This window comes from Convolutriloba macropyga, chromosome 3, assembly GCF_964194025.1.
Source record: "Convolutriloba macropyga chromosome 3, txConMacr16.3, whole genome shotgun sequence".
Taxonomy (NCBI): Eukaryota; Metazoa; Xenacoelomorpha; order Acoela; family Convolutidae; genus Convolutriloba; species Convolutriloba macropyga.
The window spans coordinates 68,859,150-68,880,735 of NC_134470.1; the positions used below are offsets into that span (position 1 = coordinate 68,859,150).

Here is a 21,586-nt window from a genome sequence, read left to right on the forward strand (position 1 = left end):
AGGCCAATAATAGCTCGAGATATCGCTTTGCGGCTATTAAAAACCAAAACCTTGTCTGTCGAAATTTGTAGTTCGAGTTAGAAACCTTTGATTTTATTTCATAAGTTCTTGGCTGATTTGAGGACCCATCCAATTTTTATGCTCCAAAGGAAAACTGATTAATTAAAACGGTGTCAGAACGGTATGAGCAAACGCACATTACAGAGCCTCTTTGTTTTCCTTATCCTATCCTTCGACTTACTGTCCCAGCAGCAAACTTACAATTGTATTGCACGGTGATGACAGTTTGGTCTTCAATTTGGCAATGCTATTAGTAAGTTGATCCAGCGAGGCAGAAGCCGCACTGCCGTGACTGTGAATTGAATTGACCGATCCAGAAGAACCCTCCGCACTGCCACTTGGGAAGCCACTGTTCTCACTAGAACGGCTGTCTTTTCTCACTAACACTGAATCCCCTCCGGCGGTTCGCAAAACAACTGATGTATCTGATATTCCCCCTGTTGCTGACTTGCGCATTTTGGAACTTTTCTTGGAATCACGAGTAACAGTTTGAGATCCGCAATCATCGCTAGAAACTGTGGCCATTTCACCGTCTGTCATATTTCGAGATGCCCCTAGGTGTCCGGGTATGCTGGTCGAATGCCCTACTTGTCGGAGTACTAACTGTGGATGTTCACATGCGTCCTGATACACATCTTCGTTTAGTTCTTCGTGGTCCACTTCACCCTCACAGTCGCTGAAATCTTCGGACACGTCTGCCGCACAGCATGAGTTAGGAGAGGATAAGCTGGAACACATTTTGAGCTCAATGTTACAAAGTACGATAATTTTTACGACGATAACAAAACGATAATTGCAGTTATTATTAATTTTTAAATTTTTGTGTATGCATGCATATTTATCCGCAAAATGATGCTATATTTCAAATTAGTACATTTATAAATTATGCCTTTTAAAAGAAATGTTTGCGGTATCTCAATTACGTCTCTTGTTTTAAGTACAAAATTGTTCTCGAAATGTTTAACTGGCAGATTGCGAGATAATACCCGCAACAGTTTTGTAGATCTGCAGTCTCGATCTGTGATAGTAAAAGAAGCACCCTAAAGAAAATTCTTTTCATTAAAAGCCGAGATGTATTTTTGGTTAAAATTCTGTATAACTCAATGCTGCTTCTATTAGCTGCGCTCAAATAACTTTCAATTAGAGTGACAGACACCCACTTGAGCTTATCTCTTTGAACTAAAGAAAAGAAAAGTCAATTTCAGAGTGAGGAAGTCATTTTTAAGTGAGGTAGATCGCGTGTGATCAAAAACTTAATCCAGCGAATGAACAAAAAAACTTGCTCCACTGAGAGTGAAAAGTGACATCACGCACGCAATCCAATTCAAACTAATAGGTCCGTAAAAGTAAGCTGAATAATTCAGAAAAACTTTCACAAAATTTTGGAGGAACATATGAGCGCATCCCATTATCTATTTCAATGATGCATTAACAAAAAACTGATTATTTGCATAGCATCCTAAAGTTATTGAAAAATACCACCTAAAAATGAGACCAATGCAATGGCCTGAAATATTAAAAACAGCATGAATTCCGCTTTTAAAGCATGATTCGTGCTTCATAAGGACAAGCCAGTCCAAAAAATAGCTAAACAGATTTTATTTAAAACATTTACCACCGTCTGGAAGAACATATATGCGCATCTCAAAATAAACTCAATGACACATTTACCAAAAACTGATTAATTGTATTTGATCCTGAATTCAATCTAAAAATTCTCAGAAGTAAAGAAAATGTGCGCAACGCAATGGCCAAAAATATTGAGAAAAACTGCTAAATTGGTATATAAATAGAAATTTCCAGACAACAAACATCCGAAGCAATAACATTGAAAAGTAGTAGCCGCGCTGATTGCATCATGCTTTTCTGGTAAAATATGAACTTCTCCCAGCAGCTTAAAGCAATATCAGAACCTCCTATAAACAAAAAAGAATTTTAAAAACTTGGTGCAACTTTTACCTCTTTCAAAAGTAAAAGGCTGTTTCCAGTAAACAAAACTCTGCAGGCGAGCCCAACTTAGATCTCGCAAAAAATGAGAACCCAAAGGCAAATAAGTATCTAGAAAATCCAGATCAGTAAAGCAAAAACACTGCATGAAAAAATTTGTTGGATAGCAATTAAACCTGCACCTTTTCGGACATTGACCTTTTAAGAGAGCAACTTTATCAGTCATTGACCTCTCACGATCTGTCGCCTTAACCATGGTGATCAAGAGCTCTTAAACAAGCTCGAAAGCTCTCAAACATGCTCTTCAGCAGCCTCTTAAATATGCATTTCGCCTTTCGTTAGACTTGGTGCCTTATAAACTGTCATGCATTTAATTTATAGGATTACATGAACGAAAGAACAGAAAGCAGATTTGAAGTCAGATGGTCGTAACAAAAATCTTGTTGACAAAATTAAAAACATAGCAGTCCTGAAAAACGATCCAGAGAATTGAATGAAGAACTTAGATTTACTGTAGCTGACAAGAGGATCAATTTTACAAAGCCAGCCAAAGAAACTCAAAAGTTTAGAAACAAAAAAATCAAAGAAAACAAAATAATCATTACTAACTCTTGAATCTTTTACACCGAAGGCCCTACTTGATCCGATCTTAAGCCGAACATTAAAAAAAATGCATTCAACTGTGCACCGGCCTTGAAAGGGGTTTATTTGCCACTGAAGAAACTCGAGAATTGAAAAACTTAAAAATTGAAAACTGCAATAATTAAAAGTTTCTAAATTTTTCAATATTACTATCTACTAAACCATTTCTGTCTTTGAAAATGTCCAGTGAGACCAAAAAAGTTTCATTGGCCTGTAGAGACCGATGAAATAAAAAAATTTCAAAAAATTTGGAAACAGTTGCAATTTGAAATGTTACGTTGCTCTAAAAGGGTGATATTCATTTCTTCAAAACCATTGCATTATCTCTAGAGAGTATCCAGTAGGCGATGTCAAACCTTAAAAAAGTTTCACTGGCTCATAAATGTCGATAAACCGTAAAACAATCTTCAAAAATTTGCAAAAAAACTTGCAATACTTGCAAAAATCTTAAAATTAAAAAGTTTAAAAGCTTTCAATTGCCACTAAAAACTATCCAGCAACCTATTAATAAATCCTAGTGGAGATTTTCTGACACCTGAGACTAGAAAAACAAGAAAATTACAAAAGATTTTTTAAACTTGAAAAATTGCAAATTAAATCGAAAATATGCAAAAATTCGTAAAACTAACATTTAGAAAACCGTTCCCTTGTCATTAAAATCTATCCAGTAACCCATTTTGAAGCTCTAGAAAGGATTCATTGGCTCACATAAATAAAAAACTCGATGGCAAAAATTTTGAAAACAAAATGCAAAATAAATTTGCATTACTAAAACACATACCGCAAAAAACAGTTATAAGGAGCATTTCTAGCTTGCACCAGACCACTGGGAGCTCAAACAAATGTCAGTAGAAGTCTTGTTTAAGAGAATTCTCAAAAAACGGACAAATAAAAACAGCACAATTTTGTGGTCAAAAACTTCAAAATAGACCTTCTCATCTTTAATTTAGTCGTTGAAAGCTTAGTACATCAAGTATCTTGAACACTACTAAACCCAGCTTAAGGCTTCCATTGCAACTTGATGCCCGCCGAACGTTGCCTGTTCATCGCGCTTTGAAATCTAAAAGTCATCAGAAAAAAACATCTTCATCAACATCTTAAAAGACAGCACACCAATACAATCCAAATCCTTCGGATTGTAAAAAACAAGAGAAGGCCAATAAAAGCCCCAGCTATCGCTATGCGGCCATTAAAAACAACAGTAGTATCAACTAACTCATTCGCTTGTCCCTCACAGTTCAAATTAGCTCCCAACAATACAGTGCCACCGCAAGCTTCCAAATCAACAACTCCCTCGTCTGACGCCCCACAACTGTTCTCAACCGATTGTGTCACTGACCTTGAGGAACCACGAGATACAGCAGCTTCTCTGCCCGCAGAGCCCGTCGTGGCTGTTGATGTTTCAGGCCTACACACGTTGTTCAATCTTCCCCATCGACTCTCAGGCGGGTCTGCCAACCACACATTTGCACCCAAGTCTCCCCCTCCCTAAAATAGAAACTGAATAGATCCAAATTTGATTTTAAGAGACCCTATAGACGAAATTGGTTCCATTTCTGGTTTAATTTTTGCTGTCAACTGTCGCCAATAAGCATGCTCTATTGAATTAAACTGTTTAAAAAACCAACATAAGAGCAACTTAGACAACGCAAAAATGAGCATTCAGGCGTGAAAATCAAAACGGTCAACTAAAAAATCGCTTAACAGGACTGTTTGACAGCAGCCTCAGGTCTTCTTACTTTGGCTTGTCGAGTTGCTTGGCTACGAGTGAAGTATCCGCCACCCGACAGTGCTTCCGAAGAGTGATCTGTCATGGCTGCTTCAGCTCCAACCGAATGTTGGTTAGTAGTGGCTGTGAGCCGCTGCTGTGTCGTCACACAATTAGCACCAGTAGAGTAAGAATAAGAACATGAGGATACGCTTCCCCCGCCCGCCATCGCTTGCTGATATGTTGCTATGGCAACTGGAGTTCGAGGGGTGTCTTCGTCGCTAGTACCTGCAAAAAAACTAAGATGTACCTGAATAAACGACGGAGGGAGTTTGATAGCATTTCATGAATTGAATTGAATTGAATCTACTCGTGCTAATACCGGAATGCACTCTCAATACTCAAAATTTATCCGTGCGACAGTATTAGCTATATCGTTCGCTATCGACCTGTGCTCCATTATCTTAACGATTCAATTTATAACTACTTTTGTAGCAAATTCTCAATTCTTTCAGACTATAACGCCTCTTTGAAATACACATACCCAATAACTCACATTGAACTAACGAATAGGAGTTATCCACCCAGCACATGTCATCGCACTCAAAATAAAACCTCCCAAAAAGTGTGCAAACATTCAGTTACTAACGAAGCACAACAGAAATGTTTTTAGCAACTTTCAAGAGGACCTCTAATTTGTACAGGGAAGCGCAACTAAAATATGGTCTATCAAAACAAACTCAAAAGCCGAAAAAATAGCTCCGAAAGACCAAAATTGAGTATCAGTATTTTAACAATTGCCGGATCTGTTGTTTTTGAGTTTCAGCTTCGTGGACATAAAACCCCCAGCTTCGTGCGCACAAAACTTTACTTGTACGCCTCCAGGCACAGGTGCACTTTTACGTGAAACAATTTGTAAATGAGTGCAACATAACACTGCCATTTTTATCGGGGGGTCATAAATCGCGCTGGGGTCATAAACCCCAACTGCTGAAATCATACCTCTAGGAGGATAACTCGGAGCAGCTCCCATGGACTGTTGGTCATGGAGATGGCACCCTCCTATCGTGAATGTAGCATGCGCTGAGTTCGAACAACTCTTTGGAGGAGATTGCACAACGTCATCGTCGAAACTGAACATAGCATCACTCAAATCTACTCCCTCGTCCGCAGATGGCGATGTTGACAGGGGTCCCACTTCCTCACTGTCGGCATCCGGAATCATGAAGGACAACTGGACACCTTGCGGAAGAGGAGGCATGCCGGAGTTTGACCTCCGAATTACACATTCGCAATCATTCTGTAAAAGTGATGACAGCTGACCCAACAATCATTTTTATTTTACAAATTCCTTTTTACAAGTCGTAATGATTTAGTAGGAATCATTAGCAAATTAGTAAGCCTTTCGTGTTTTAGTTTTGAAATTGATAGGTTACATCTATAATTGGCTACATCTCAATTCGCAATCGTGAAACTCATAGGAAATAAACAGCCACTCGGGAATCAATAATGAACCGACCAGAAACCTTAACGGACAATTCACTTTCAAAAATCTGAAAGAAATCACTGTCTTGCTCTACCAGAATTTCTGATACCTGGAAAGCAAATATTCTCAAATATACAGAAACAAAGAAATGCACAAAAAGACAGTCCAAAACACAAAAAGTGAACCGAGAAGTTTACCATACCCTTGAGTTAGTAGGTCATAAAATCCATACGATTAACCAAATACTAGCGACATTCAGAGTTAATTCTTTCAGCCAAATAAGGACCATCTTTGTGCCTTATAAAAATGCACACATTATGATACCTATATAACCTAAACTTTAAGTTACTTCCGAATAAATCTTGCTCGGCAATGAGAACAATACAAAACAACGGGATATAAAATTTGAAAACACAGCTGGCAAGAATAACAGCAGCGAAACGATACTCCTGGTAAAAAAGAAGACAACTCAGAACATAGGCGCAAGCTGGTCATTCGCACAAAAATCTGAATTTGAATTGTTTCTTGATTTGCAAATCATCGAGCCTTTTCAATTAATAGAGCGAGCCCTCTAATATTATGGAGCTCGCGCAACTTCTATTGACCTAGAATTCGAGTTCATGTTCTCTGTTAAAATTCGAGAAGCTCAGTACATGTATTCTCATGTGCCATATATGCTCAACTTATGGCAATAGACATAAAAATTCATACTTGAACAAAAAATTACAAATGAATAACAAAAAAGGTTAACCCAACTATTCATCCGCTGATATTGCTGAACACTGAATTACGAGAATGAACTTCAAAAAGAATTCGTTAAAAATTCATTATAATCCGAAAAAAACGGTGACAAAAGAACTCAAATTGACGACCTTAAACAAAATCCCGAAAACCAAAAACACGTTTTATCATCGGCCCCAATTTTAGTTCCAAATTCAAACATCGAATTGCATGAACAGATTTTTAAAAACATAGCCCGACGAATTCAGGAGGCAAACCTCAGGGCTGCTTTCAACAAAAAATCACATCGTGGATATTTAATACCTGCCACAGTTTTGTCACTCTACTTGCAAGTCATAGAAAAACTCCTGTCTCGAATCCCTGGTTTTACAGCTTCACTTCCTATTTCGACGTGCCCAACGTCTCCGCTTAAAACACACTCACGAAATGCAAGAATACTGTTGAAAATGAAGGCCACCAGTTCTCCATTTCGGACTGTAAAATGGAGCAGGAAAATAGGTGAGCTGGTTTGAGCAAGCAGAATTTTTGTAGAATTTAGAAGTAAGTTTGTATATTAATTTTATGGCAATCAGGAGGCCACCAATTGCAACACTTAAAATTCAATTGCTAATATAAACTAGTTTAGTGTCAAACATTTGTCACCTCAGCCAGATCAGTCGAAAAATGACCTGAAAAGGTTACTGATATTCCCAACTTTCGCATACCTTTACCCTCCTAAACCCCCCTCTCCACACCTGTGGCCCTAAGCAACAAACTTTGGCAAAAACAACAGGAAGCAAGAAGAATTTAAAAAAGTAAAATAACGTAGTCATTGCTCGCATCTTGATTTTGTAGAGCCATTAGACAATACAATGAGAAAAAAAATCCGAATCGATTTACACTCGATAGATATACATACTGAAAATTCAAAAGTTTTGACTGTTTTTTGTAATAAAGTATATTCTCTTGAAGACAAATATTGGGGCCATTTGACCAATTTATATTATCAAATGGACTTTGAAGTACAACCATCACGTACTTTACTTGGTGTTCGCTTATTTCCACAAAGCATAAGGCGACAACTGCTTTCTCCTAATCAAAGTGTTTGTATAAGAAGCACTAGTACAAGGTTATCTTTTTCAAAATTTTTAACAAATAATACACAAAATTATAAACAAAATTGGTTTCAAAATATAATGCATTATTTATTGCTATAACTCAATACTTCATCTTCCCCCTAGTAAGAATAATGCTTTTTTCTATCCCTAAACATTGAAAAGGTTTGAGGGCATAATTATCAAATGAATGTGCAGTGTTAGACTAGCTAAAGGACAATCTGGCGACCAAAAATTTATTAGTCGCAATTCGGTACGGCTCTGCGGCGGGCCTATACCAATTCACTTTTAAATTTCAGTCAACATCAGGGCTAAATTAACCTATGTGCAGGTTGAAACCTAATCATGTTGAAATCATTATTAACTTACATTTGACAGCTGGTTGGAATTACTGGTGCCGTTAACGATTCCAAATCCTATAACACAAAAAACAGCTGTATTCCCAGGTCTGCAGACTATTGAAATTTGTCAATCTTTTACCTTGAGTTTCCGGTGGAGATAAAATTCGAATCTGTGACGAGTTCTTTGAGACAGAATTATCATTCCCCAAACTTTTGGCTCTAAAATGAAAATCTAACTTATTAAATGCACAATCCATTGATTCCAACAGGGACAATGAGAATTAAGCATAAACGGCTAAGATCTTTTCATTGGAACATCTATAGGTTTAACATTCTCCCATCATGTTCCCCATAAAAGCACATTGCGTATTGTGATCAAGGATAAAAATTGATTATGCTGCAATTTGTTCTCTATATGCGGTAGCGCACATTAAACTTTTTTCATTAAAATATGAGTTGAAATACTGCTAACATTTACAGTAGTTTTGAAAAAGTTATCATGTAACATTGGTGCGGATCTACAGTTAGCACAGGTTCAATTTTTAGCACTGGTTTTCTGATTACCTAACCCGTTCTACATTGGTATCTTAAAACCTGAAACACAGGTAACATCTCAAGCTCCATAACAAAATTATGTTACCAAAACCCACCCCTTCCAAGAGCGCGTGCTATTTTCAAACAGTAAAATGCTATATACGAAAATATTAATTTCAACTGTAGGGTCTAAACAGTGCAAGGATTGACTTACATTGTATCGGATTGCATAGTTGGGTGACCACTGGCGTGGCGTCTTCGCTTTCGTTCATGAGGAATTTTGTTTGTGGCTTTACAGCTGGATCCCGGAGTGTGCGAACTACACGTTGAGAGAGTGCTTCGATTGCGAGTATGGTATGCATGATACTTGGCACTTCTGCGAAGCAAATAGCCCGGAATTTCAATCTTTGATCCGTCGTTCAATTTGGTTATGAGATACGAAGCTGTGCTTGGATCACCGCAAGAGGTTCCCACTCGCGTCTCTATGATACCGCATTCGTTACAGGCTTTACTAGAGCACCAGTACACTCTATCTTGGGGTTTGAAAAGTTCGCACGATGGCTCGGACGTATTGATAGAAAGACTCCCAGACGTTGCAGAACTTGCGTCATTTCTTCTGAACATTTAGCAAAGCTTCGCAGTCTCAATTTCAGAAGCAAATACGCAAGTCCGATCTATAAAACAATTCCCCATAATAGAGCTAAAACTCAACACTTTGTTCAGCAAATTTAAACCAACTTTTTTTGCACATTAACAAAACCGAGTTACACAGCTGTTAATTAAGGTCTGGCTCTAAAGCAATCCACGCTTTGGAAAACCAGTTTACCTCAAAAACCATTAAGCCATAAGAACGGTCAGTCTCCTGAGACAAACATTTCAGTTAACTCGAATTTCAATTCAGAAATTTAGTTCACGCCGGAGGAAATTTTCCTAAAACTTGCTCTCGCTTCTTAGCGTAATTTCAACGTACACTATCGAAGCAATTCTATATATATAACTAACAATTATATATTACCCTCGAAATCTGTACTTCAAGCATGCAAACATTAAAATTCAGAGAAGCCATAAATGTACATTTCACGCTCCTACTGTTAATATTTGCGGTGAAAACTATTAATGGACGGATTGGAAGTCTAAAGCATCAATGCTATATACTGGGTCATATTTAACAGAATTCTCATGCGTTCAAAATAATGAGGTTACCTGAAAATTGCGGTGCAAGAAACACTAACTGTTTTAAATGTCGCAAGAAAGTGCAAATTTATTAAGTAAAAACTAATTCGGGTTTACTATGGCTGCGTGCAACTCCGCTCCGTACAATCGGGACACCAAGTTTTTAAGATTCTTTTTTTAAAAAAAATTAGCTGACGGTGGTCGTACCAAAAAAATCAATTTTGGACGCTCAGTTATCAGATTATCTACTGATAAAGATCAAGAGTAACACGAGTGTGTTTACACGCTGTGCAATTTGATGTAACAGTGAAATTCACTATTTCGGTAAGATGAAAAACAACTTCAGGATAAATTAATTGTCTGAGTAAAACGTTAGACAGATTTAATTCAATCCAATAAGCAATCAGTACCTAAAAGCCATCAACTGTATAGCCAGGTGAACAGTGAAATTAAAATAAGATTATTCTAATATGTGTTCCGACTCCAGAGTTGGTGAAACTACATATTCAAAAGAGTATTCCTTGTTTAGCCAATCGATATTTTTCACTCCGAAAGAACTGAGAAGGTATCTTTAGATAGTTCGTTAAGCGTGACATGTGATCATTGCTTGATTTTCGCCAATTCAGGGGTATCTCGACGTATAGAATTCTCAGTTTCGGCACTTTTATAATCAACAAATCTAATAATGATTTTAGCAATATTTTCAATTAATCATAACTGGTTGCTAAAAAGTTTGGCATGAAAACTTTTAAAGGAGTGAAGTTAACTTTGCGTCAATTTAGCAACAATTCGGCTCCAAATCAGTTTCTTTTAAAATTTGATTTTGTTTTTCTAATTCCATAATTTTGCTTCAATAGAAATTAACATTTGATGCAAGGGCCGAACAAACCTGTTTTGTTTAGTGATATTTTCTTGAAGTTAATATTTTGTCAAATTTGCAAGCAATTCACGTAGTGTTCCCAGACGATTTTAATCGCAGGACAAATTCTTGTGTTGACAATAGGTCTAAAATCATCAGTCTAAAATTCTTCGCGACAATATTTAAAACTAACCGATTAAGGTTGGAAGAATTAATCTCGAACTACAGGCCGGGGAAATTCAATTTAGGGTGTGGCTCAGTCATGTTTTAATTGTGCAAAAACGCCCCCACACTTTTTCCGACACCTGACCTCCAAGTTGACAGTCAGACATCTTAACCACTCAGTTACAATGCCTTTAATTTCCTTTCGCTCAATTGCATTTACCACCGAACTTTGTTTCAGATCAAACGTAACTTATCACTAAAATATGAAAAACTCAAAAACAATCAGGAAGTCAAAAGAGAATTTTATAGAACAAAAGCGCAAAAACTGGCAAAACGCAAAAACGGTCATTAGATCATTGAAAAATCTGCCCTATTTCTAAGCAAGACAGTACAATAAAAAGTGACACAGAATTAGCAGAGAAACTAGTCAATTCGTTCAAAAGGTTATCGCAAAAAATGACAAAAGACTTCAAATTAAAAGTTTAATATAAAAGTTTTGAAAATTCCGCATACAATCAAATGTTTTTGCTCGCTTGCACCAAACAGAAAGAGCATTAGAAATTATCACCATATTCTCTGGTCTTCCATGTTCATAGCTTAAACCACATGCTTTTCTCATGCAACATTTCCCGTTTTAAAAAGACGCTCTACCAATATTCCTTTTCGAATTGTAAAAAAAAACAGCACCCTGCTTTCAATTCGATTACTTTGAATTGTACTGCGCACTACTGATGCTCTAGTCAGTCTTTTGAAAACCTCATCAAATACACTATCACAACTTTTTTTTGCTTCGAAAGATTGAGGATGTGAGGATTCGGAACATTTCGCGGACGCACATCGCCAAGCATCGACCGTGTTAATTTTTTTTGAGATCTGAGATTGGTTTTCGTGGCTGAAGTGGCAGAACGGTTAAGAACTCCACAAAAACAGTGGGAATCAAAACAGCATTCTTATAATATTCTTTTTTACTGTATTGTTTTAACATCGCATTTATTCTTGATTAAGTAATCGTAAAGTCAGAAGTTTGTAAGGGTAAAACACTCTCTGATTCAGTTTTGCCACTACAATACAAAATTCTGATTGACCAACTATGGTCAAGATCCAGATCATCTATAAAAGTTATCAATTGTTTAGATAATGATAATTTCAGCACTACAAAAATGTCCTTCAACCTCAAATATTTTATGCATTTATGGGCTTGAAGGGCGCTTTTTTCTTTCGTGACGACATTTCTTAACTCATTCAGGTCATTCTGTCCCAATGCGTAATTCTCAATGAACACTTCCGACTCTTCGTCAAAGTAACTTTCGTCATAAAAATCAATGGTTAGAACCTTCAAACTCTTCTGGAACTCGAGCAATGGAAGTATCAATTGTTTCACATAGTCAGTGTACGACATGCTGGCAAGCTTATGACTGACGAAGACAAAGGTTTCTAACTGAAACGCAAATTCTTCCACATTCTTTTTACTAACGGGCATTTCATAACTTTTCCAATACGTTTGTATCATCAAATTCTTAATAAAGGACGAGTTGACGATAAACTTTAACAGAATAAAATTTATTTTTACTGTTGTGCATGAACGCGGCAAATCAAAATTGGCAATATTGCTGATGACTTCATTTTGAAGGAATCCAATCGATAATGATGATAAATTAGAGAAGTGATTTTGAATTATGGAAAAGTCAAAATTCGTAACATTTTCCACATTACCAATAGCAAGATGCTTGACATTTTGTAATGAGACTTCCTTTAATTCTGAGATACAACTATCATCCAAGTTGCGAAGATGGTGAACCAATATTTTGCACGCACCTCTAGTTAGAGCAAGCTGTTTCCAGGCGATAGCTCTGTCTGATGCCAACTGTACTTGTCTTACGTTTGAAAATATCCACCAAATTCGGCAAAATAAGATAGACAATTGCATTTCATCTTCTAAATCGTCCACAATCCGTAATTTTATGACACGATCAGATAATACTTGCGGCATGGGTTTCTCCCGAAATTTTCCGAGACCTACTTTTAAATCTATTTCAGCCGATGGAGACAACAGAGGATGAAATAATTTGAGGATCTCGTTGTAACTCTTGGGAACTCCAACCACGTCAATTTTGAGATAACAAACGTTTCTAGCCATCGGCTGATATTTGCTCAACTTCACAACAAAATTTTGCACTGAAGTCCAATCCAATTCAGAAGTCGGCAGCTCAACGTCGCAAACAGTGCATCTCCAATTAAATTCGGTGCTCACCAACGTTAGAAAATTGTCCTGCAGCTCAAGATAGTTATCACCTATCTCTTGAATCGCTTGGTAATAATCATGCACCAAAGAAAACTTCAAGTAGCTCTCCCTGACAACCTGGTCGAAGTGACGATTGGTTGTCCTTAATCTTAGCAAATGTCTTACGCCCCCACTAAACCAGCAGTGATAAACCGTAGGGTCATCCATTAAGTATTGGCAGATTCGCTGAAGTATGTGAAATGGTAAATTTTGGACACTCATCTTGACGTCTGTAAAATCTCAATTAGTTGTTAAGAAGCTAAATCAATTATAAAATTTCGTGTACAAACGTTTTCGCTATATCTAGCATCATCAGCTAAAATGCAAGTTATACTATTTACAAATAAAATATTTTTTTCTAGTGATAGAAAGGGGGTTGGCTCTTCAGCCGCGTAGGACAATCCAATAGATGAGTACTGATCCCCTACTATGAGACATTACTGCATCGTATATAATTTTAAGGATTTTTTCCGTTTGTGCCCCCCGCCCCAGCTTGGTAGGAGCATATTATTTGCACCCCAAGACGCACGTGGCATAATGATTTACTATGTAACGGCACGAGCTCTATAACTGAGGGGGGGGGGGGGGGGTGGGGGTGCATAACGTACTGGAGGGCACAAACGGAAAAGATCCAATTTTAAAGACAAGGCAGAAATATTCAATCGGTATTTCGTTTCTGCATTTAGCAAGAATGAAAAAGTAACAACTACGAAAAATTATGAAAGTTTAAATAAACTGACATGTAGCGAAAAGCAAATCGGCGATATTTTATATATGTAAAAGAAACCGATTTGTCAAATTAAAATTACTTCCGATATTTAAAATAATCGTTTTCGAACTTTACGTTCATCGTCAGGTTAAAGCTGTTTTACAAATTGTTAAAACATAAAATAAATATGTATTTACATTTGTCTGTGACCACACTTAAAACAATTCTAGGAACTATCCAAAAAAATTCAGTCGAAAATTTTTCCATTTTTACAATATTTAGCCTATTTATAACTCAATTTTATAATCCGTTATCAATTTATTTAAAAACATTACTATTCTTCCTATTCCGGATTTTTCGATTTTGGCCATGTTCTTGTATTTTTAAGGTTATTCCGAATTTGCCCTAACTTACGTATCCCTCATGTGGAGGTTTTGCAAATTTCGTTTTGTCATGCACAAAAAATATTTTCGCCCTCTGTATCCTCATCTAGTCAAAATTATAATTTGAACTAATGTTTTAACGTGAGTTCCCGACCCCTATATTCATCGCGTGTGTTTAGTGCTGGCTTCAGCTTGCTGATGTACATAGATTCGGTAACCATGAGTTTTTCTACCGTCCGACAAGCGTCCAGAATTTTCCATTCAACGTCATTCGTGGCGCCACGACATTGACCTTAATTTCCGCGTCGTAAAAACCACTTGCAATTCGCATAGTTTCTTCAATTGATGTGACATTTTATCGGCCAATAAGACTACTTTGCGGTTCCTCAAAATTTTTGACAAAATTTACTGTTTTTTTGAAAGGAAGTCTGCTTGAAAATTCGAAATTTCTCGGAATTGGGTGGAAACATATGGGGACTAATAAAGTCGTATCTCTCAAACAGAAAGCAGTTTGTTCACATAAACGGCAAAAAAGTTTTCGTTCCGAAATGTCATAAGCGGTGTACCCCAATGGTCAATTCTTGGGCCACTTCTATTTCTCCTGATCATCAATGACTTGCCTGAATTGCAGCAAGAATTTGAAGGCTGCAGTCACGCTGATGATTTTAAAGATATAGTGCGCAACCAAAATGAATAAAACAACAGAAACTGTTCAGAACTTAACACCAACAAAATGAAACTAAGTACAAGGTAATCTCATATACTTAACATAAAAGGGAGCATCAAGGCGAAAATTGGGAGAAAGATCTGGAACCAAAAAATCTCAACGTGATCTGGGGCTCATTATTCAGCAAAATTTAAGTTGGAGTGGAAATTGCCGTAGAAAGTCTAAGAAAACAATGAGCGCACTCTTTCAAATGAAACGTAATTTGTCAAGTTTATGTGACTGGAAAGTGAAACTAAATGCAAACATTGGATATGGTTTGCCGATTGTCATCTAAGCCTCTCAAAGGAAGCCACCAAGTAGAAGTTACCTCCACGAAAAGTCCAAGACAATGCAACGAAATGGATAGTCAGCTCAAATCAAAGCTACCGGAATCGCTTAGTGACATTAAAACTCTTACCACTGAGTCTCTATGTATAGATGGATGATCTTTTGCTTCTATTATCCATTATCCGAGGGGACTGTGATGTAGTTATTAACGATAAAGAAAAACCAGTAGAAACGACACGTCAGAGTGAACCGGGTGAATATCGAATCCCAAAAGCGAGAATTAACAAAACTAACAATGACTAATTTAGAAGAGAGAAATTGCTCTTCAACTATGTTTCTAGAATTGCCAATGATTATGGAAAGACTCTAAACAAAATTACCTTACAAAAATGTATTGAAATTTTTTCACAAAACATTATGTGGAAGGTAATAATTGCACATGGAGAGTGTTTTGCAGCTGTGGAAACTGCAACATACTAAAAGAGATAAAACTGATCTGAACAGTACACTTGGTGGAAACGCAAGAGTCTTACCTAAATCCTTCAATACCACTACTACTACTTCTACTACTACTACTACTACTACTACTACTACTACTACTACTACTACTACTACTACTACTACCACTATTACTACTACTACTACTACTACTACTACTACTACTACTACTACTACTACTACTACTACTACTACTACTACTACTACTACTACTACTACTACTACTACTACTACTACTACTACTACTACTACTACTACTACTACTACTACTACTACTACTACTACTACTACTACGACTACCACTACTACTACTACTACTACTACTACTACTACTACTACTACTACTACTACTACTACTAATACTACTACTACTACTACTACTACTACTTCTACTACTACTACTACTATTACTACTACTACTACTACTACTACTACTACTACTACTACTACTACTACTACTACTACTACTACTACTACTACTACTACTACTACTACTACTACTACTACTAATACTACTACTACTACTACTACTACTACTACTACTACTACTACTACTACTACTACTACTACTACTACTACTACTACTACTGCTACTCTACTACTACTACTACTACTACTACTACTACTACTACTACTACTACTACTACTACTACTACTACTACTACTACTACTGCTGCTGCTGCTGCTGCTACTACTACTACTACTACTACTACTACTACTACTACTACTGTAGCTGAAAGCAATTTGGGTAAAGGCGTCCGCGGTTTACGGAAAAGGTCCGAGCCGCCTCAATTTTGATGTTTAAACTCAAATCAACTCCTGAGATTGATTATTATGAGCTATAGTTGCCGATTACCGAAGCGGCCATGAAAACAAACCAGTAGTGCTCGTGTTATAGCCTTCCAAAAATTTAATTGTTTTTTCTGTTCTAGCGTTTTTCTCCTTTTTTAACGGTGAAAAACCATTAATATTGAACTTTTATGAACAGATTTTTATCTCTACTTTATGAAACATGTGCGTTTTTTATTTCTGATAAGTATTTGTTGAGATATTGAGCTATAAGAGTAGGGTGCTTTTTTGCCAAAAAGTAAGGAAAATTGAACAGGCAGTTTCTCTTTGAAAAACTCCTTTTTTTCTAATTTTTTTTGTTCCTGTCTTGTATGTCTACTTTCTGTCATTTTTGTTCTTATGAAGTTTTGACGTAGCTTTTTCGGATACGGTGAAAGTTTCGGCCAATAAAATCGGTTTGACTAAGTCGAGTGCGTTTGGACATCCTCAGATCCGAAATGAGGTGATTTCTGATGAATGACCACAGAGTTCTGAAATTTGGCTTCCAGCTTCGTAATAGTACGACAATCCACCTACCAAAAAACTGGAGCTTTATTTGGAGTGAAAAAGTACAAAAAAACACTCTAGAAAAACGGCTTTCAAATATGGGTAACAGTTTTTGATTATTTTTGGCCCAATTTGTTCAAAGTATTTGTTGAGATATTGAGCTATAAGAGTAGGGTGCTTCTTTTGCCAAAAAGTAAGGAAAATTGAACAGGCAGTCTCTCTTAGAAAAACTCCTTTTTTTCTAATTTTTTTTGTTCCTGACTTGTATGACTACTTTCTGTCATTTTTGTTCTTATGAAGTTTTGACGTAGCTTTTTCGGATACGGTGAAAGTTTCGGCCTATAAAATCGGTTTGACTAAGTCGAGTGCGTTTGGACATCCTCAGATCCGAAATGAGGTGATTTCTGATGAATGACCACAGAGTTCTGAAATTCGGCTTCCAGCTTCGGAATAGTACGACAACCCACCTACCAAAAAACTGGAGCTTTATTTGGAGTGAAAAAGTAGAAAAAACACTCTAAAAAACGGCTTTCAAATATGGGTAACAGTTTTTGATTATTTTTGGCCCAATTCTGATATTTTCTAATTGATTGCAAATTTTTGCCTCAAATTTACTTTTTTGGAAGCGCAAAGATGAAAAGTAGGAGGTGACATGCTGGCCATGTGTAGAAAATTTAAAAAACATGTTTTACTGACGTAAAAATATTAAAGGAAAATTAAAAAGGAAATGTTTTTCATAAAAAAATGAGGCCATTTCGATCTGGATTTTTCTAGTGCTGTTAAACAAACTTTGTCATCAGCCGGAAATGGTGCGTTTTAAATATCATATAAAAAAACCAAATCCAGTCAAAAAAAGTTGTTCAAAAACAACTGCGAATTCTAAAAAAAACACCAGATATTTTTTTATATATTGTCGGGAATTCCTTGATTTCGACCGTTTCCCTATCCACAGAATGGATTTTTGAAAAGCAAATCAAGCGATCTCTAAATGATCAAAGCGACAATTGGTTCAGAAATTAACAAATCAGTTACTTTTCTTCTCAAACTTTTTTTTGCACGAAAATGCAACATGGGTAATGGTGAGAATTTTGTAGTCAAATGAGCAAGGGTTACAGAAATGTCTACAAAAAACAATAAATTGATCCAAAAATGCCAAATCTAAAACGCTGAGGTCTTTCAATTGTTCTCTGAGAGGAAATTAAGTTATTACACGCATCAAAACAACGCTTCTGAAGCAAAAAAAACAACTATTACCAAAATTTGAGGTCAGTTGGGAAAATGAGAAAAAACTATTTGAAAAATTTGATAGCAGAAAGAAATTTTTCAATTTGTCTAAATGAAATAAACAAAATAAAACTTTAGTGTCTCTGTGTGCAGGCTGCAAAATCTATTGAAAAAATCTTTTAAAGCACGTTTCTCTGATAATCAATTTTTTTTAAAAATGGGTAACTTGTTCGAGATGTTCGTTTGGCCATTTCAAAAAAGTTTTTTTCCTAAAGAAGAATGAACTACAATCGTACTATTCCTTGGAACTAGTTTATCTTTGAAGAATATTCTCCATATTGACCAAAACTAAACTCGATAAAAAATACAAAAAACAGAAAAAACCTAATGCGTAAGAAAACAATTCTACGGCAGCAAAAAAAAAATATGTTTTCATTTTTTTGATCAACAAAATCTTTTAAATTTTACTCAAACTCCTTCAGGGCATCGAGACACCAACTTATGAAAAAAACAAACCAAAATAGGCAAAAAAATTGCCAAAATCTGCACAGTTGTTAAACCAACATATACAAAACTGAACCACACTTGAATCTGTTTAACTTTGTTTTTGTTAAAACTAAACGCCCTATTCTGTTTCTCAGGTTTTTTAGAAAACAATTATGGATCAATTCTTTCCTCTAATTATTTTTGTGACAAAAAGTACACTTTTCAATTTTGGTCAGAAAGTGGAATATGGGTAATGGTGAGGTTTTTGAACTCATATGCGCCAGGTTTATAGAAATGTTTACAAAAAAGACAAATTAATGGTCCAAAAAAGCCAATTCCAAAACGCTGATATCTTTCAATTGTTATCTGAGAGGAAGTTAGTTGTGATACGCATCAAAACAACGCTGCGGATGCAAAAAAACGGCTATTACCAAAATTTGAGGTCAGTTGGACGAAAATGAGAAAAAACTATATGCAAAATTTGATAGCAGAAAGAAGTTTTTCTAATTGTCTATATAAAATTAACAAAATAATTATTTAGTGTCTCTGTGTGCAGGTTGCAAGTTCTATTAAAAAAATCTTTTGAAGCACGTTTCTCTGATAATCAATTTTTTTTAAAATGGGTAACTTGTTCGAGATGTTCGTTTGGCCATTTCAAAAAAGTTTTTCCCTAAACAAGAATGAACTAAAATCGTACTATTCCTTCGAACTAGTTTATCTTTGAAGAATCCTCTCCATATTGGCCAAAACTAAACTCGATAAAAAATAAAAAAAAAAAACAGAAAAAACCTGATGCGTAAGAAAACAATTCTACGACAGCAAAAGTAAAAAGCAGAAAAAGCTAAAATGTTTTCATTTTTTCTGATGAACATTGTCTTCTTATTTTTTACTCAAACTTATTCAAGGCATCGAAAACTTTTTCTGAATAAAAACAAACCAAAATTGGCAAAAAATGCCAAAATCTGCACAGTTGTTAAAACAACATATACAAAATTGAACTACACTTGAAGCTGTTTAACTGTGATTTTGTTAAAACTCAACAAACTATTCTGTTTCTCAAGTGTTTTAAACAATAATTGTGGATCAATTACTTCCTCTAATTTTATTTGAGACAAAAAAGTACACTTTTCAATTGTGGTCGGAATGTGGAATGTGGGTAATGGTGATGTTTTAGAACTCAAATATGCCAGGATTACAGAAGTCTCTACAAAAAAAAACAACTTATTGACACAAATATGCCAAATCTAAAACGCGGAGGTTTTTCAATTGTTATCTGAGAGGTAGTGAAGTTATGGAACGCATCAACATTGTTTGCTGCGAAACATATACAAAAATGAGCAAAAGAAAACAAAAAAAAATAAATTTTGGACGCAAAAGTTGGACCTTATCACCAGAAACTTAGGTCAACAATTCTAAAATGGATCAAAAACACAGACACACAGTGCTATTTTCACTGTAAATACGGAGCCATTAACGCTTATAAAAGATTAAATTTTTCAACATAAGCTTTGTCTAAATCAAACTTAACGTTTGCAGTAGAGCACAATTTATACTGGAGTAGTCACAATTTAGATCACAATTTATACTGGAGGAGTTTTTGATTTCTGGGAATAGGCTTAAAATGACGAACTTATATAGCAGTTTTTATGGCGGCCAAAAAATGGGGGACCATCCCGAATTGGAGGCCAAGCCTCCAATTCGGCGGTCCCCCAATTTTATTCTTTGAAATCTTTTTCCTTTTTTCAAGTTTTTCAAGTGAATTCCAACTTTTTTGCCAATAACATGCACACTGTTGCTTCCACAAAAATTTGAAATTATTATTATTAGCATCCCATGAAATGATTTTTACACTATTTTCTGCAAAACCTAAACAAAATTTGGCAAAAGAGAACCAAAAAAATAAATTTTGGACACAAAAGTTGGAACTTATCACAAACGCCTATGTCAACATTTCTAAAATGAATCCAGAACACACACGGTGACAATTTCACTATAAATACGGAGCCATTGACACTTACAAAAGATTAAAGCTTGCAACATAAGCTTTTCCTAAATCAACTTTAACGTTTACAGTAGAGCAAAGTTTTATCAGGACAAAAGATGAAACAAGTCACAATTTATACTGGAGGAGTTTTGGATTTCTGGATATAGGCTTAAAAAGACGAACAAAATTGGCAATTTTAATGGCGGCCAAAAAAATGGGGGACCATCCCGAATTGGAGGCCAAGCCTCCAATTCGGGCGGTCCCCCATTTTTTTCTTTGAAAATTTTTTCTTTTTTTCAAGTGTTTAAAGTAAAATCCAACTTTTTTTTAGCCAATAACAGGCACACTGTTGCCTACACACAAATTTAAAATTATTATTAGTAACCCAAGAAAAGATTTTTAAACTTTACTGTAAAAGTTAAACAAAAATGGGCAAAAGAGAACAAGAAAAACAAAAATAAACAACTGCTCTTCAAAACTTCTCTTAGAGTGAACGTCTTGTGAGCAATTTTATGTTTTATTGTACACGTAATCAACCATAAGAAGTGACAAGCAGAAAAAAATAGTTAAGCCAGGCCACAGAATTTAGGCTTTTTGCAAAGTTTTTAACCAAGTAATAAAATCAAAATCCATCTTTTGCTTCGCGCTCTGAGTGCAGAGCCAAACGTTTTTCTTTAAATGACGTTTAAACAAAGTATTATCTACTGAAAAAACGATGTTAAGGCGGGCAACAATATCTGCAGCATAGATTAAATTGTTACTGAGAGAACGGGAAAACGTGTGGTAAGAAACACAACAAACTGCAACAATGAGGAGGATATTTAACGTTTTTCTCCAATTTTCTTTTTTCGAATTCCATAGAATTGATTCTTAGTCCAAAATGCCCGCAATTTTTGCGATGAAAGAGCAACCCACAAGGTTAGTAACGCTGTAAATGAGCCT

At 35.9% G+C, this 21,586-nt stretch overlaps 3 protein-coding genes across 5 annotated transcripts in view; 1 reads left to right on the forward strand and 2 right to left on the reverse strand.

Moving 5' to 3' along the window:
• Positions 1-237: 237 nt before the first annotated feature.
• On the reverse strand, positions 238-9,326 carry LOC142336712 (uncharacterized). Its single transcript, XM_075385624.1, has 7 exons — positions 8,768-9,326; positions 8,159-8,238; positions 8,048-8,094; positions 5,360-5,657; positions 4,389-4,645; positions 3,866-4,137; positions 238-787 (listed from the first exon to the last, which is right to left on the reverse strand). Exons 1-7 carry the CDS (start codon positions 9,175-9,177, stop codon positions 238-240), a joined length of 1,914 nt encoding a protein of 637 aa, XP_075241739.1. The 5' UTR covers positions 9,178-9,326.
• LOC142336404 (rab proteins geranylgeranyltransferase component A-like) overlaps positions 8,254-21,586 on the forward strand; it is a 94,593-nt gene continuing 81,260 nt past the window's right edge. For all 3 annotated transcript variants that reach the window (XR_012758903.1, XR_012758904.1, XM_075385205.1), the window contains exon 1: positions 8,254-8,265. The gene's annotated coding sequence lies outside the window, so the exon portion shown is untranslated. The remainder of the gene's footprint in view (positions 8,266-21,586) is intronic.
• On the reverse strand, positions 11,696-13,829 carry LOC142337243 (uncharacterized). The gene is made up of 2 exons (XM_075386388.1): positions 13,654-13,829; positions 11,696-13,471 (listed from the first exon to the last, which is right to left on the reverse strand). Exon 2 carries the CDS (start codon positions 13,251-13,253, stop codon positions 11,751-11,753), a length of 1,503 nt encoding a protein of 500 aa, XP_075242503.1. The 5' UTR covers positions 13,254-13,471; positions 13,654-13,829; the 3' UTR covers positions 11,696-11,750.